The sequence below is a fragment of the Ovis canadensis genome, chromosome 2 (assembly GCF_042477335.2).
Source record: "Ovis canadensis isolate MfBH-ARS-UI-01 breed Bighorn chromosome 2, ARS-UI_OviCan_v2, whole genome shotgun sequence".
Classification (NCBI taxonomy): Eukaryota; Metazoa; Chordata; class Mammalia; order Artiodactyla; family Bovidae; genus Ovis; species Ovis canadensis.
In genome coordinates, this window is record NC_091246.1 from 210,612,153 (window position 1) to 210,630,544 (window position 18,392).

The 18,392-nt window shown below is 34.0% G+C and overlaps 1 protein-coding gene across 3 annotated transcripts in view; it reads left to right on the forward strand.

The window, feature by feature from the left end:
- NBEAL1 (neurobeachin like 1) overlaps positions 1-9,742 on the forward strand; it is a 153,374-nt gene extending 143,632 nt beyond the window's left edge. For 2 of the 3 annotated variants that reach the window (XM_069578035.1, XM_069578037.1), the window contains 4 exons: positions 367-528; positions 2,060-2,208; positions 4,569-4,704; positions 7,367-9,742. In XM_069578035.1, the coding sequence (XP_069434136.1) occupies positions 367-528; positions 2,060-2,208; positions 4,569-4,704; positions 7,367-7,468 (549 nt within the window). In that variant the 3' untranslated portion in view covers positions 7,469-9,742. Of the gene's footprint in view, positions 1-366; positions 529-2,059; positions 2,209-4,568; positions 6,193-7,366 lie in introns of those variants that run through there. The other variant, XM_069578036.1, reaches the window with a different exon arrangement.
- Positions 9,743-18,392: the final 8,650 nt, after the last annotated feature.

The window sequence follows — 18,392 nt, forward strand, 5'->3', positions numbered from 1 at the left end:
TTTAAAAATACTGATTTTTTTTAATACAAATTCAGAGACAATATTTATGTTATATAGGAGAATTGGTAAAAGCATAAAAATTTTATGCTAAGTTTGTCCAGGACTTTGCAGAAGTAGAAAAATTCAGCAAGAAAAAATTTAAAGAGACTGGATTCTATTTGTGGATTTTACTGGTCTTATTAGTTAAAACAAGGCCATTTTATGAAATAAAATGCCATTTGAAATTTCAAGATTGGAATTTTTCCTAAAGTACATGTATTATTCCTTGATGGAATAATCATTTTCTCAGGTCCTTTCCCATATTTCTTTCTCTTGCTCCATTTTTTCCTTTTTCTGTTCTTATTTTCTAATATTTTCTGTGTGTAGGATGGCACTGTGATTATACATACCATTCAGAAGGGTCAGTACATGCGGACTTTACGACCACCTTGTGAGAGTTCTCTGCTCCTGACCATTCCCAATTTGGCTATATCTTGGGAAGGACATGTTGTCATCTACTCCAGCATTGAAGAAAGTGCCACTCTAAAGGTATATAACAGTTTCATGCAGTATGGCTAGACCATTGATGAGATTTTCTTCTCCTTTCCACGTTGTATACATTGTGTACATGTGGGGCATTTTGAAGAAGGAAAGAGCTGCTGCTGTTGCTGCTGCTGTTGCTGCTGCTGCTAAGTCGCTTCAGTTGTGTCTGACTCTGTGACCCATAGACGGCAGCCCACCAGGCTCCACTGTCCCTGGGATTCTCCAGGCAAGAACACTGGAGTAGGTTGCCATTTCCTTCTCCAATGCATGAAAATGGAAGTGAAGTCACTCAGTCATGTCCGACTCTTTGCGACCCCATGGACTGCAGCCTACCAGGCTCCTCTGTCCATGGGATTTTCTAGGCAAGAGTACTGGAGTGGGGTGCCATTGCCTTCTCTGAAGGAAAGAGCACAGTATTTTGAAAAGGGTATTTTCCTTCTGTCACAAGAGTGTATGTTCCTCGATTCTTTGTCTCGTCACAACAAAGATTTGGAGTGACGGACATTAAAGTCCCCTTGGCGTGTCAGAGCTCTCAGGTCTTGGATAGACCATGTTATAGCTCTCAGGTCTCGAATGGACCATGTTGTAGCTCTTAGACAAATCAGTGTTACAGCTCAGTGTTACAGCTCTATTTTATTTAGAAGATAGCAGGAAAATCCATCTTCGAGGCGTGAGGGCACATCGATCCAAAGACACGAGGAGAAGAGCGCCCCAGTGCGCAGGAGAGAGAGAGCTAGCTTTGGCTCCTCTATTTATGTGTTTCTCTCTCCCTGGGCCTGTCCTATGTAAATTGGGCCAGCCAGGAGTGTTGTTTGTTTTACCTGAGGTCCTCACTCCGCTCCTCGGACCTTTTGTTCCATTTTCGTGGGCTTTTCCCTTCCTTGTCTTGTAGCCACTGCCATTTTGGACTCCTTTTCCCTGTTCTACCTACCTAACACTTCCATCATGCAGTTTGTTCATTCCCTATCACAATATTAGCCTCACGTTTTTTTTGTTTGAGGGCTTTTTATAGTCTTTGGAGAAGGAGATGGCAACCCATTCCAGTATTCTTGCTTGGGAAATCCCATGGATAGAGGAGCCTGTTGGGCTACAGTCTGTGGGGAAGAGTTGGACATGACTGAACAGCTAGCACTAACTGGCACTATAGGCCTATATGATTTCAAAAATAATTTCTAATTGTGTGGCACTTCATAAGCTTAGATGGAAATTATTCTTTTTGCACAAGGCAGGGTATAAATAAACCATGAATTTTATATGTTTATTTCATTTCAGTGATAACGCTTTTTAAAAATTAGAAGAACTTTAAAAAATTATTTTGGAGGGGTGAGAGTTCTTGTTTAATATTTATTTACTTAGCAATCTGATTAAAATCACTTTAACAATATTGTCTACATATTTTCTCTTTAAGTATAACATATGTTTTATCCAAAATTTTAAACCCAGTTATCATTCTGTTATTAGTCATAGTTATAATTAAGAAATCTGAAACTCAGTTTTAATTTGAGATCATTAAATTTTCTTTAACTAATCTTTGCAGGATAAGAATGCATTGCATTTGTTTTCTGTAAATGGCAAGTATCTAGGGTCTCAAGTCCTGAAGGAACAAGTATCAGATATATGCATAATTGGAGAGCACATTGTCACAGGCAGCTTACAAGGATTCCTGTCCATAAGAGATCTCCACAGGTAAATAATAAGAAGTATTAAAGTATCACTTAGGAAAAGACAGTAGTATTTTCAGAGAATAAAATCTGTAATCTAAGATTTCTAATCTTTTTATCATTTATTATGAACATTTTTTTTTGGTAACTATAAAAAAGTTGGGGAAGCTAAATTATTTCTGGATTAGTAAATAAAATTTATATGTTGTATACATATATGTATATGTTGTATACATTTTACCACAATTATAACAATTTTTTTAACTAGCCAAAAAAAAGCAATTTTCAAAGTGTCAAGCCTGCATTATGGATTTGGGAATATGTCCCAACTATAGCTTCAATTTTTTTAGAAACTAAAGTTGGGTTGGGTTTTTTTTTAATTGAAGGAAAATTGCTTTACAGTGTTGTATTGGTTTCTGCTGTGCAACAACGTGAATCAGTCATAATTATACATATGATCCCCTTGCTCTTGAGCCTTCCTCCCCTCCCTTCAGCACACCCCTCTAGGTTATCACAGTGCCTTGCTGGACTCCCTGTCTTATATAGCAAGTTCCCACTAGCTATCTGTTTTACACAGGACCATACATATATGTATATCTTTGCTCCTTTCTCCATTTGTCCCACCTGCTCCTTCCCCTGCTGTGTCCACAAGTTCATTTTCTACGTCTTCATCTCCATCCTTTCCCTGAAAATAGTTCATCAGTACTATTTTTCTAGATTTCATGTATATATATACACGTTAATATATGATATTCGTTTTTCTCTCTCTCACTTCATTCTGTATAACAGACTCTAGGTTCATCCACCTCACTATTGCTGACTCAGATTTATTCTTTTTTATGACTGAGTAATGTTCCATTGTGTGTATGTACCGTATCTTCTATATCCGTTAATCTGCCAGTGTACATTTATTTATGTTGCTTCCATGTCCTGGCTATTGTACATAGTGTTGCAGTGAACACTGGTGTACCCATGTCTTTTAGAATTGTGATTTGCTCAGAGTATATGCCCATTAGTAGGATTGCTGGGTCACATGGTAAATTTATTTCTTGTTTTTTTAAGAAATCTCCATGCTGTTCTCCATAATGGCCGTATCATGTTACATTCCCTACAGCAGTGCAGGAGGGCTCCCTTTTCTCCACATCCTCTCCAGCATTTATTGTTTGTAGATTTTTTGATGGTGGCCATTCTGACTGTATGAGGTAATACCTCATTATAGTTTTGATTTGCATTTCTCGAATGATGAGCAGTGTTGAGCATCTTTTCATGTGTTTATTGACCATCACTGTCTTCTTTGTAGAGATTGTCTGTTTAGATATTCTGCTTATTTTTTGACTGAGTTGTTTGTAAAGTTGGGTTTAAAATATTTTTTTCAGTTGTAATCAAATAAAGTCTTTTTCAGGCTAAGTCTAGCATATCTATTCATGTTATGTATATGTGTGTTTAAAATTGGTGAAAGGCTTTTGTTATTTAACCCAGTGAAGGAAAAAAATCTTTGTAAAGTAAGTACGTTTTTAAGTTTGGTGTTCTTTAACAACTTATATTCACAAAGCATTGTTTTCCCTTGCATGCCCAAATACATTCTTTTCTTTTCTTGTCTTCTCTTTTAAACTTACTGTGACTTATTTATATGCCTCTTAGTATCTTGGCCTCTCCCTAAACCCTTTCTTCTTAATAGTTTCCTGATCCAGAGTGTTCTCTTACTGCCTTCATATTAAAATCATTTCTGTATCAATATCACTTTTTATTTTTATGTTTTCCTTCTCATTTTTGTCAGTCTTTCCCATGTGGTAGAGCTTTAAGTCTACATTTCAATAATATCTTTCCAACATTTTATATTACAACCCTGATTTTAGGATATTGTTAGGAGAATCCCAAATTAGAAAAAATTAATGGAATCTTTTAGCAAGTTAGTCTAGAACATAGTGTGTACATCTAAAATTCTTCATTCTCTAATCATAAAAGCTGTGAGCATTTATCAAAATGGCATGTTATATTTTTATACCACAGTATATTTTAAAATATATTGCATCCTTTATGACAAAGCAAATATACCAATTTTATTGACCTTATCCCCCACCAGCACATACTTTTTGGGCTTTTACCCTTTTGTTTATCCAACTTTCATTTGTTAATCATTTCGTGAGAGCACATAAAATGGTTAGAGGGCAAACAGATGTTGGAAATAGAGAAAAAGTGTATAAAGTATTTTGAGTAATGCTATAAATATTGGCTCTTGTGTCACTCAGGTTTTCTGAACTTAAGTTCCCACATTTATAAAATTAGAATGTATAATTAGATGACTATTAAGTTATCTTCTAGTTATAAAGTTCTATGAATCCATTGTATATCTGTGTAACTATGTGCTTTTTATTTCTCTTCTAGTTTGAATCTCAGCATCAACCCATTAGCCATGCGATCACCTATCCACTGTGTTTGTGTAACCAAAGAATATAGCCATATTCTTGTAGGATTAGAAGATGGCAAATTGATTGTAGTGGGTGTTGGCAAGCCAGCTGAGGTAAAACCCAGCATCACGGATTTAGTTTCCTGTACTTTTGGGGATTCCCTTGGTTCTTCTTTATTCCAGCTAAATCAGACGTCTCCATTATGGATAAACAAACTGAAAAACAAATTTGATTTTTCAAAGTACAGTAAATGAAAGTGAACAAAGCTAGTATTCAAGAGTGATAGTTATATTATTATATTATTGAAATCACATATTTAGCAGTTTTCATTTATAACTCTAGATGAGTAAGAAAGTTCTTTTATTCTGTCTTTCCAAATGTAGATTTAAAACCACACACTTGCATTTTTAATACATATAAAAGTATTTATAAAAAATGAAATTGGACTAAATAACAAAACAGTTTACTTTATTATTCTTTTGTAAATTTGGCCATGCTGTGTGGCTTACAGGATCTTAGTTCCCTGAACAGGGATCCCACTTGAGCCCTGGCAGTGAAAGCACTGAGTCCTAGGTACTGGACTACCAGGGAATTCCCCAAACTATTTTAATTTCAACAGATATTTAGCATAATTGTATATCAGTTGTACTTTTGTAAAAGCAGCTTTCTGTTTTTTACTTGGAACTACAAATATCCCCATATAACATGCTAATTCTCAGTGAGTTTCCTATAGTTCCTGTAAATTTATTTGCCAATGGCTTATTAATTACTGAATATTCAGATATCATAAATCTAAGACTATTCCTAAGAGAACTTAGAGGCTGTACTCGAAGTAATCTAGTGATTCTTTTAGAAAATTTATTTTATTACATAGACTCATATTAAAGTATTATAAATTTTTATTGATTTCATTGGTCTTTTCTGAGAAATCTAGAATATGACATCTGTGGGGGTTATTTCAAGAGAAGACATTATTGAATAACATACTGTCATTGGTTATAATAAATCCATTATAGATCATATGAACCTCTTTGCCAGATACTTTCTTCCAGGATATTAATAAAAGAAGTCTTACTAAAGGGACTACAACAACATTTAGTTTCAGGTCTAATGGTTCCCCAAATAATGTCAGCATGTCTATATTTCAATATTCCACTTATGTTTAAAATATTATACAGATTTTTACATTCAGTAATAGAGTTTCTTGATTAATATACTCCCCAAGTAGATTTCCCTCTTGTCTTTTGCTAATGTGATGATTACTTGAGAACTCTGCTCAGATACTACTCTTTGAGTATGTTTGTTTTCACTTTCTGTGGTTTACTTAAATGCCTTTAAATTTGCCTGTCCTCCAGTTCAGGTAATTTGTTAGCTTACAATTTTACTGAAGTTTTAAAAAATGAAATGCCCTTGTGCACACACATTTAAAAAAAATTAATTGGAAAAAAAATACCTACATAGCTTTATTTCATAGGCCTAATAAGTCAATGTTCTGTAATATTTACCAAATAAGTTTTTGGTCCTCATTGAAAGATTTATGTAGTATACACTTATAGAATTTGAATTGTGTGTAGATTTTGATTAAAAATATTTTTTATCTATTTTTACATCTTTGTGAAATTCATCTCTCATTAGCTGAATTATGGATCTACTTTGGTAAATAATATAATTAAATGCTTAGAATTCTGCATAATTAAAATATAATTTTATGTGAAATTTTATATAATTTTATGTAGAAAGTAAATAGATCAATAGTTCTGAAGAGTTCTAGTTCAACATCTATTTTTATCTAAAAGTAAAAAATGTTGGTTAATGTGTATTTTTAAATCATGTATCAGTTTTATATGTTATGCTGTCGTACAGAATCCATATTTGTAAATTAGGTGTTCAAGTGGAACTAGATGAATAGAAATAATGGTTTTGGAAGTACGTCTGGATGAAAATGCAGAGCAAACATGCCAAAATGTCTTTGCTTGAGGCCTGTCTTTTATCATTAATGAATGGACCCTAGAAAAGTAACCATTAAAAAAGGGTAGCAGATAAAGCACCGTTAAAAAGTAGATTATTCTTGGGAAAGTAATTCCAACAAATCATATGGTTAGATAGAGAAATGTTATACTTTCAGAGGGGCATTAACCCATTGATTCAGTTAATTTTGATTAATAATTGTTATGTGCCAAGAAGTGTGCTAAGTGGTAAAAAATTTAATGGTGGAAAAATGTGATTCTCACTTTCGAAGAGCTTATGCTGTTCTTATTTTCTAAATTACTTTTTATCATTCTATTGATAAAGAATTTTTAAATTTCTTAGATCAAACTATTTAAAAATTACTTTCTTTTTATTAAAATGTTATTTTACTTTCTTCTTATGATTGTGATTGTCATTAATAGTACTGTAATTAGGAGAAAATCCTCAAAGGTATGTGTCTTATTAGCAAGATTAAGTATAATTTGAAATTATTTTAATGAAGTGAAATGTAGTTTTGTAAATACATAATGTAAGGGAATCTTGTAATTTTGATATAACCGGCACATTTAATTAAAAAAATTTATTCATTAGCATTTGATCTTTCTCAACTAAAAGACAATCAGTGTAGAAAAGCCTTTCTTTAATTATTATTAATTAAGAATCATTAAAATGTTAATGATTCTGCTAACCAAACATATTCCTATTTCTTTTGCACTCTACAAAATCATTATCTTATATATTAATTTCATGTATTTTTTTCATACTTAATAACATTTATTCTTAATTTCTCTGGATTACTTTAAACAGATGCGCTCAGGTCAGCTTTCTCGAAAATTGTGGGGATCTAGCAAACGGCTCAGCCAGATCTCAGCTGGAGAAACTGAATATAATACTCAAGATTCCAAGTGATTGTTATTTCTACCTTCTGTCATGGATAACTGAAATTTGCTTTATCACTTTGTCACTTTAACCACATCTCTCAACTATCTCAAATGCTTCAGGTCTGCTATCCCTGAAAAACATTCAGGGTTTACCGAAATTTGGTATGGCATATGTATAAATTTAGTCATAGGTATTACTGTTATCCACTTAAAAATTTTCTGGTTAACATCATTGAATCTATCTTATTAACTAATTCGTAGTCTACACTAAGATGAATTTGAGAAAAGACATTTGATTAGATTTAGTGGTTTATTCCTAAGGATAATTAGATCTTTTTTAAAAAGTAAACTTCTAAAAATGAAGAAGTTAGATTCAACTCACTTACTATAAACAGCAAAAGTTGTATTTCTAATAAAAGAGTAGATAGAGATAATGGGACAGTTGAGAGATATGGCTTTTAATACTTTCTTTAGTTAATCATTCTATTTCCTGACCACCATATTTAAAAATATGATTTATTTATGGAACTTCTGATCAGAGGTGATATTTGAAAAGCATCTGTTGCATACTTGTATTTTTGAAACTGGTACATTGGCTCATCCCACTACTACTTAGCATATTACTAATGAGAATTTATTGCAACATATTATAATCCTTAAATAATAAAGGTTGAGTAGAAGAAACTAGAGATACATTTTACAGATATATTTCACTAGTAGTATAGTTAAGGAAAAATGCTAATTATGATTTTGACATTTGGGTCCTATATAGCATTTGCAGCTCAATTTATATATGCAGAGTACAAAATTTCTTGGCTTTTTCTTTATTAAACACTATGTTTTCCCTCAATAATTTTTGGAGTTATAAATGATACCCAAATAATTATGTTTTTACTTATTTCATATGATTGATGAACTGAAAAGATATGCATAACTTAAACTAGTCATTTAGATATAGTAATTTAAACAACACACATTTCTGTTTCATGTTATGTATAATTTAGGATTACAATTTTATTATACATACCTAGATGTTACACTATGCTTTGCTATTCAAGATTTTAAAGTACTGATAGATTTATTTTAGAGTTGAAAGAGATTGTTAAACCTTCTACTTTTGTAAGGTCATGTTTTGAGTAAGGTCAGAAAGCTTTTAAAACTATTTGAGTGTCCTTAATCTGAGATTCCAAAGGTTTTGAGAGAATTTATGAATCCCTTAAAATTGTGAGGAAATTCTGTTTGTTAGCTGCTTTTGTTTTTTCTAGGAATGGGTGGTTGAGTGGCTTTCTAAACGGGGTCTGTGAAAAAAGAGGAGGGAAAAAAAAGACTTTTTACAATGACACCTTTTAAAATAATAATATTCTTTTTTTTATTCCAGAAACTATAGAATTCCTTTTATCCAGTTGTCTTCTCAATTGAATCTTTGAAAAAATTTTCCTTTGCAGTCCTCTCCTGTTGCCTGTTGCCCACATTTGTCTAATACCCTTTTCTTTATAATCCTATGAGAGAGTAAAAAATATATGAGAAGTGAAGGATTCTATAATAGGGAAACTATTTGATAGATTTGATCGGCTTGTATAAGAGCTAGCAAAAAGTTGTAGACGAATATTCTTTCTAGTCATTTAAAGTCCTCTCTTTTCTCAGTAAAAAGCTTATGTTTAGGTGAATCACACTGACCTAAACTGATGCAGCATAGAGTGGGACATCCGTAACTGTGAAGGTTTCCTTTTTTGAGGACTGCAGTAATGTGTGGTAAGAATGCCTCAAAACAAGTCAATAGAGAGAATTATGCTATATTAAGATTAATTTCTTCTATTAGTTTTTTCATTCTTGTAAAATATTCATCAATATTTTCATTTTTCATCTTATAAAATGTAGGTTATCCTCCAAAACCTATTTTGTTAGGTTTGAAGTCAAGAGAATCGAAATGATTGATTTTTGGTATTTTAAATGTTGAAGTTTTTAAAAAAAATGTTTCTAAATCAAAACTTTGGAAATGTTTCTTTGCCTATTTAATTTAGGGATTTTGGTATAAGGATGCCTTCTTTATTTTTAAGGTTATTTAATACTGGTTTTGGAAGTTATTGACTTTGGAAGTTACGGAAAAGTTTAACTTAGATTATTAGGGGGAAATGCCTAAGTTTTTGGTACTTTACTTTGCTACTGTTGGGATGGAGTGACTAAAGAAGCAGGGTTCATTTTATAGCACAAACATGAAGAAGTTTTCTTCACAGTAGATCTTCTATCTAGAGCAATAGTAGATGTTCAGAGCAGTAGAATTCATCCTTACATTTTCCAAAAAGTGAAAACCAAAATCTCAAAATTTTGAGAAAAGTCTTTGAGAATACTAGCAAGTCTAGAAGAATGGAACTTAAAGTTTATTAAATAAGCAACTAGAGTAGTAGCTTTGGCTGAATAGGGCTCCCCTGGTGGCTCAGCTGGTAAAGAATCTGCCTGCAATGCAGGAGACCTGGGTTTGATTCCTGGTTTGGGAAGATCCCCTCGAGAAGGGAAAAGATACTTATTCCAGTATTCTGGCCTGGAGAATTCCACGGACGGTACAGTCCATGGGGTCGCAAAGAGTCCGACATGACTGAGCGACTTTCACTTTTGGCTGAGTAATTCCTCTTTTAAACAGTTTAGACCACTGAGTTAAAGCTTGCTGGGTAAAATCACTGAAAAGATACACTTTGAGGGATTCTGGTGTATTTAGATGTTATCCATACAAATTAGTTCTGTATTGTATAATGGGAGAGATGAATAGGATCATTAATGCAGTAACAGGTGGACATTTTAGACGATGAATATAATAACTTAGCTGTTATATGCAATGTGTGGTCTTGAAGAACTTTTCTTCTGGTTTTGTTTCTTGACACAAATGAAATCTCCGCATCCTGATGATGTGGAGTGATTTATAGTAAGATAATGATTTTATTTTTAGAAAGTGAGGTCAAGTATTAAAACATATAATACAGGTTCTACTCATTTGGAGAAAAAAGAAGCTTTGTAAGATTTTTTTCAATTCTTCCCAAACAGTATTCTGTCATTACTTACATAAAGTTGGAGGAGAGAAGGGGAAAATAGAGCAGGGCATGAATGAGCCTGACCAGTTGTTTTAAAGTCTTATAAGCCTGTGAAGCTCATGTCATTTATGAATCAATTTCTATTAATTTCCTTTAGTCACAGTGCTTTTTCAGGTCACATCCTTTTGTAGACGAGAAAATGTCAAGTATTCATTTGTCATGAACAAAGAACAACAGGCTTCCTTTTTTCTCTGTGTTAAGGTATATAACAATTATCTTTTAAGAACTAGTACTGAAAATCACTTTTATCCTTCTGAAGGACACTATTAAATGTGCCCTCATAATTAATTAGAACTTAGATTTGAAAGTTGAATCTTAATCAAAGCTTAAATAGAAGTAGATAGAGGAAATTAACTTAAATACCCTATTTTTATTTAATGATGACACCATGACATGGCCTTTGCCTTTAAGTGTATTTTGTATTGTTATTATTAAAAGAATCACTAATGGAAATCTCTTAATTGAATTTAAAGAGCTAACGCTCCTTTTATATATTTATTTTTATAAAATGAATAGCATTGTTTTTATCACCTTTCCAATGAAAAGATGCAAGTACATGGACTATTTTAAATATAAAATTACATAAATATTAAATAATATCATGTAACATGTAATATCATGTATGGGTGTATATATATATGAAGGTTGGTCTCTTCAAATACATCATTAAATATGTCATCCATAAATAAATTCTTAAACCTGTCTTTAGGATATAGTTTTTGACTGATTTAAGAAATGAAATACATTCTTTTAAATCTAATCTGTTGTTATCAAGCAGACTCATAGCTTGTCCTAACTCCCATTTCTCTGATCAACTAAAACTGTCCTTTCCCAGTAAGTGACTAGTCTTAAACACTTTTATCACTCTAAGCAAATACTGTTCTCAATATTCTTTAAGCTTTATTTATTTATCATGCATACATTTGATTTGCTTTTAAACTTGATCATCCAGAACATTGTTCTAGAGAGTTTCCCCATATGAGAGCCTTGTTGTCATCATTTCAGTATTATTGAAATGATGAGTCATCATTTCAATATTATTAAAATGTGGGCCACAGCTTTATTTAATTTGAATCTAGCATTTTTCAAGGCCATTGTTTCTTAACTGAGATTACAGGTAGACTTCTCTGTTTTATAAATATACAGAAGTTTAGGCACTACTCTGGATATTTTGAACCTCTTTACCTGATATTCTTGGTATAAAAAAACTATGTCTCAGGGTTATTAAATCAAAATATTTTCTGCTATAGAAATTATATCCATTAATTTTTTATAAATCAGATCTGGTATTCACAGGCTTATTTGAAAGTAGGTGTGATCATTATCCTTGAGGACATTTGTTTCTAAAATTTGCTTGGAATGGCTTTCTTATCTGTTTTGCATGCCACAGTAACAACTAAATTTCCTTTTCAGTTTGCATTATTCTTATCATAAACTCTCTTCAGACCTTTCATGTTTGAAAATTGTATCTAATATCTGTCTCCAGAAAAGTGTTTGCTTGTATTAGTTCCTAGTGACTATCAGTGAATATTTTGCATATCTGAATTAGGTAATGTTTTTAAGTGTTAATAAAATCATGAGTAACAAAATGCTAGATTTAAAACATTGACTTAGATCTCTTAAAGCTTTGAAGCTACTAATCAATAGTTTTCCTGATTAAAAGCATTGACTTAAATTCCCTAAGCACTTCTGAGGACTTTTGTAGGAGGTGTAGCCTCTGTATGGAAGTACTCCTTAATTTTTCATATGAAAAGTCCTAGTATTAAGAAAAAATAGAGAATTAACATTTAAGATATTTAAGCCTGTATTGAGAACAATTAATTTTCTGCTTTAAACACATAGGGCCATCTTAGATTATAGAAATTATGATTTTCATCAGTATAAGAAAGTGTGTAAAAGTGGCTATCTTACCAAGTACTTTTCTGATGTATTGTAGTAATTCATCAGATATATCTTCTTAGATTATCTCACTGACGTTTGTCACATGTGGGTGATTTTTAAAGACACTGTAGGAATTGGACCTATAAAGCTAATGGCTTTAGTGAAAAAAGGGCAGAGATAAAGTTGTATTTACTTTTGTCTTAATGCCTTTAATCTTATGAATTGAAAATTCAAAGGAAAAGAACAAGTAGAAAGTCAGTTGGTCAACATTTGTTTTCCTTGATTTAATGTTTCCTTGGAAACTTATTTTGCAAATATTACCATAATAATGATAATACCACAATATTGTCATTGAAAAGGTTACCCATTCTTTTTTTAAAAAAATTCCCATTCATTTTTCAAAGTTGACTGCTAGTGGGCTCGCAGTTGACTGCTCGTGGACTCTTGGTATGTGTGTATGTGTATGTGTGTGTGTGTGTGTGTGTGTGTGTGTGTGTGTGTGTTTTCACTTAAAATGGCTGTCTCATTATTTAAAATTTGTTATTATTTTTGAGTGTACAAACTGATTAGCTATTTATAATACTATTACAGTACAGCATTGTAATTTGAGAAAGAAAACAAGTTAGGATTTAGGAGGGATTGAAAAATAAAATTATATTTTATTGATTAAAATATAAACTTTTAAAAAAGTCTTATTCCAATGGACCTTTTAAAATTTATTTTTGTAATAATATATTGTACTTAATGTGTATAAAATTAGAGGCTTTCTGGTAGCCAGTATTCCAAATAAATAGTTAATATTCAAAGGCTATTTTTGTTGTTCCTTATCTTGGAAACATTTTCCCACAACATCTAGGCAATGTGTTTTAATATTTACTGGACTCAGTCTACAGATTCAACAAATATTCCTCTTGCATTTTGGAGGAAAAAAAGCTTATCTATGATAACATATTTTTCTCTTTAGAATACTAAAATTATATTAATCAATAAACAATTTAGAGAGTAGTTCTGGTAAGGTGATGTCAGTTGTCAGACTTAATTGAAAAAATTTCAGCCCCTTAGTTTCTTATATAGGTATTAAAGGGAATAGTTTTAATCCTTTGGGATTTCAACTTTTTCATGGATAATTTTCAAAATATTTAATTACAGTAGTTTCTACATTTCTTCCAAAATTATCACATATTTCAGTACATCTTACTGTTAAAGATCTTTTATACTTTTTTTTTTTCCTATTGTACTTTTTACTGGTCTCTCCAGTTCTTAAATACCATCACCAAAAAGTTTTTGTGGCTACTGTTTTACAGTTAGCTTTACAGAAAACCATATGGCTGGTCTATTCTCTTCAGAAATTCCTAATGGGTATTGCTTTCCTTCCCCTAACTGTTTGCTTTTATATAGATTTGGAGCAAAAATATTAGCAAAAAATAATCATCTAACCAGTCATTTTCTGTCAGGCTCATTGCTATAGAAGTGAATTACATTAAGATTGAAAAATATTGAACACGTATGATTTGCCTCACGTCAATCTTTCTGGGACCCAGATTAAATAGGAGTATGTCAGTGTTATAGAGGTGACAGTGATTTGAGAGAGTGTGTGTGTGTGTGTGTGTGTGTGTGTGTGTGTATGCACATAGTCAATTCAGAGGAGAGGAGGATAGCTAAAAATTCAGAATTACTTGTTTAAAAAAGTACTTGCAAATTGTGCTGCTACTTAAATATTTAAGGAATTCAAAAAGTTATGTATTTATCATAAAGTATTCCTTCTCATTTGTTCTACTGGAATTGACCATTAAAAAGAGAATATTAAGCCTTATTTATATCTGATTATTGACTGCAAACTGTGACTCAATGAATACTTGTATGCCAAAAAAAAAAAGGTTTTAAAGTTGAGATAGTTTTAGACTTAATAAAGATGTGTAAATAATTTTGATTAGTATTCTCATTATAATGAAGTTACTGTTAATTTGGTGCAATACATTCTTCCCTTTCTCATCCTTTTAAAATTAAATATATAAGATGTATGTTTTGTTTTGTTACATTGAATGTTTTAAAATTTTTCAGTGTGTGTATATGAGCTCTTGTTTGATTGTTTCTGTATAGCATGATTGAAGATAATAATTGAAAAATTTGCACATTTTTTAGTCATTTGGAAATTTGTATTCTAACAGTTTTTAAGAATATGCATTTATTTTGTAAATAATAAATTAGCTTTGTATATGAAAATGGGTTTGAATCAAATAAAAAAGTGACGTTACTTTCTTCAGCTCATTTGTAATTCTCAATTTATATAGTCTGATTAGAATTTAACATTAGCTAAGCTATTTGAACTTAGCAAATTATAGACCTAAATGTAAAACCATAACTATCAACTTACAGATGAACCTAAAAGAATGCATTTCACACTCTTCTGTCACAGCTGAAGAATTTGAGTTTTGGAAAGCTGAATCTTTTATAATGGGCTGCAAACAAACCTTCCTGACCTTTGCCCTGGAGGGAAACATACTGATGAGTAAGCAAACCTGCCTTCTATTCCAGAAGGAGACTCTCTGCCTTCCAAGGTTGTTTGCTGTACAGATGTCCTTGAAAAGACATGTCCAGAACAGAATGGCAGTTTATACCTTGCTCTTAACAGACTCAGTTTCCCAACACTACCTAACATCCGCTAAGTCTTGTCAGACCACCATGTCTTAAGGACCATAGGGAAGAGGGAAGCTGCCTGAGCAAGGATCCCAGATCTCCAAAGTCTCCACTACTGTTGCACCAGTGCCCCTTCCTCAGCTAATACATTGGTTTACAAGTCATCTTGTATGAGTAGATAAGAGGAGAAAAAAGACCAAGCTGCATTTACAGAGGGGATGACTCAGTATGTGAGTAAAGACAAAAATGGATAGAAGGTGAGTTGAAGCCTTACTTACGGGTGGTCTTGAAAAACAGTGGCAAGGGAAAACCATCTTGGTGGGCAGATTTTTAGTGGCACACCATGTCATTTACTTTGGGTGGAAAGAGAAGGGGCCTAAGGTTAGAATATAGATAGGAATCATGGGCCATGATGAAAGGCCTGGCCGGCTGATGAGAGACATAAATGGAAAAAAATTTTTAAGATTGGGGACATGAAGGTGTCAGATACAAGTGTGTAGATAGACATATAGGATTAGGAAAGAAGCATGAAAATCTTTGCGTCAAATATTAGCACTCGTCCGGAGCATCCACCATGAAAGAGGCATTAAGCAATCAAGTGGACCAAACAAGAAATTCAGATCATGTCACGTGGCCCCTGCATTGGCCACTCTAGGGCCAGTACAAGGGGAAGGTACCTGAACAAAGTGGCCACAATGGCAGAAATGGAGACTATCCATGGGCTTAGTAGGATGAACCCTCCACTTCTCAAGGCTGGTCTAGCTATTGCCGCCAATGAATGTCTAATTCATTTACTAATAACAATGATGATAAATGCTTAGTGCCCAAGCATTCCTCATTCCTCAGTGGGTCACATGCTGGCAAGTTATGTATTTTGGGCCCCTTCCATTCTGGAAGGGCTAGAAGCTCATTCTTATAGGAACAGACATGTATTTTATGTACATGGTTTGCCTTTTATGTCTGCAGGGCCTTAGCCAGCACTATTATCTTAAGGACCCTGGAGTATCTTAAGGACAGTGGAGTATTAATCCATTGGCAGTGGATTCCATATAACATGACCTTAGATCATAGGACCCACTTTACAGGAAGTAAGTGCTGGAGGGAGCCCATGACAATGGGATCACTAGTCATATATCCATTACCCACAAGCTGCATGCTGATAAAGCATCAGAACAGCTAGCTGATGTGAGGGTTAATTGACCTGGATAATTAGGGAGAGGGACAGCTGCCACTACATGACGGAATATGTAATAGTGTAGAACCTAGGCGATCTCCTTGGGCACTATTTTGTACTTCTTTGCCCAAACGTGTCTGTAGATAGAGAAACCATAGTCTGAGAAGTACATGATCACCAGGGACTCAGGCAGTTCAGAATAACTCATTCATTCTTCCAGGCTAACCAAGCAAGCCTCAAGACTTGGTGAGTAGAGATTCTAGCATGGATAAAGGAGAAAGAAGATTGTAAGTATCAATTGTGGCCCTCAGAAAAACTGCAGAGGCTAACTTCCAAGTTTTTTCTCAAGAAGAGAGTAAGGTGGGTACATAGAAAAAAGGCCCAGCAAAGCCCAATTATCATTGTAATTCTCATCCCAAACTCCCCACTAGGTTGGTTTAGGAGTTATGGGGGCTGCATCATAATTCCACTTCCTCTCTGCCCAATCCAGGTTTCATCCTTCACAAGTATTCAGTTCAGTTCAGTTCAGTCACTCAGTCATGTCCAGCTCTTTGCGACCCCATGAATTGCAGCACACCAGGCCTCCCTGTCCATCACCATCTTCCGGAGTTCACTCAAACTCAGGTCCATCAAGTCCGTGATGCCATCCAGCCATCTCATCCTCTGTCGTCCCCTTCTCCTCCTGCCCCCAATCCCTCCCAGCATCAGAGTCTTTTCCAATGAGTCAACTCTTCGCATGAGGTGACCAAAGTACTGGAGCTTCAGCTTTAGCATCATTCCTTCCAAAGTATTAATCCCCACTAAATATCTGGCATTTTAAACTCTGTCTCAGACTGCTGTTACAATATGCAAGTACCTCATGCCACTCAACCTGTAGGCACTTTATCACTATGCCAGACTCCTAAATAATTTTTGAGATTTCTCTTTGACTTTCTGGCATGTATTTTTTTTAAGGCATCTAGGGAATTTCTACTTTATGCTCACCAGGTCTCAATAGTATGTCATCAGAGTAAGGGACAGGCAAGATATTGTGTGGAATACCATTACAAACAAGTTAGAGGTATATGTGCTCACATCACAGAGGAGAAATGACAATGTCCAGGAGTATTACACTGAAGGTGTAATACTGTTTCTTCCAGATAAAAGCAAACTGTATTTGATTACCCTTATTCATTAGAATTGAGAAAAAAAATTTGCACCTACCAAATAGGCAAATTTGATGATGATAATTACCATGTGGATCAGAGTCCCAGCAGGAAACAGATGGCATGCTGGAATTAGTAAGAGTTCAAGAATGGAAACTTTTATGAAGATGTGGGAAGGGTTTAAGGAAGCCACAGGGTTTCAGTGCCCCAAGACAAGCAACAGTGGTGAGCTGTCATTAACCCCAAGCCTGAAGTGAGTTCCAACTCCTAGAAAGGGTATCTGTGGGGGGGGTATTATGACAGAAGCTGCACTCAACAGTGAGTCCACAGCATGAAAACCAGGAGAATGAATATCCAGACTTTCATCCTAAACTACTATTTCCTGTTGGCCAATCTAACCAGAAGTCAGAGGGTTACGAAACACACTGAATGTCCTTTTATATGGATAGTACTACCTATAAAACAGGGCAAGACAGGCCCCTGCCTTGGGCCCCATACTCAAGAGAAACCCACATATCACAAATCCATAAAAATGGTCAAATTTTTATGCCCACATGGGCAAATCAGTATTTGGCATTCAGTCAGGATTTAGTGGTTAATCAGGATTTTGTGGTCAACTGAACTTTTAATATCTCCCTCATAGCTAACACTGCTCAGGCTCCAGGGAAATACTAAGGGTTTGTAGGTTATGCTTTAAAGTTGGAGGAGACTATAACAGTGGAAAGAGTATTTGAGCAAGTTGATAAAAATAGATAAATTAGCAATCTTTGTTCTCAGAATAAACACAATAGATTTTTGCCTAATTAAAAAACATTCAGTTCCATTCAGTCGCTCAGTCGTGTCCGACTCTTTGCAACCCCATGAATTGCAGCACGCCAGGCCTGCCTGTCCATCACCAACTCCCCGAGTTCACTCAGACTCACGTCCATCGAATCCGTGATGCCATCCAGCCATCTCATCCTCTGTCGTCCCCTTCTCCTCCTGCCCCCAATCCCTCCCAGCATCAGAGTCTTTTCCAATGAGTCAACTCTT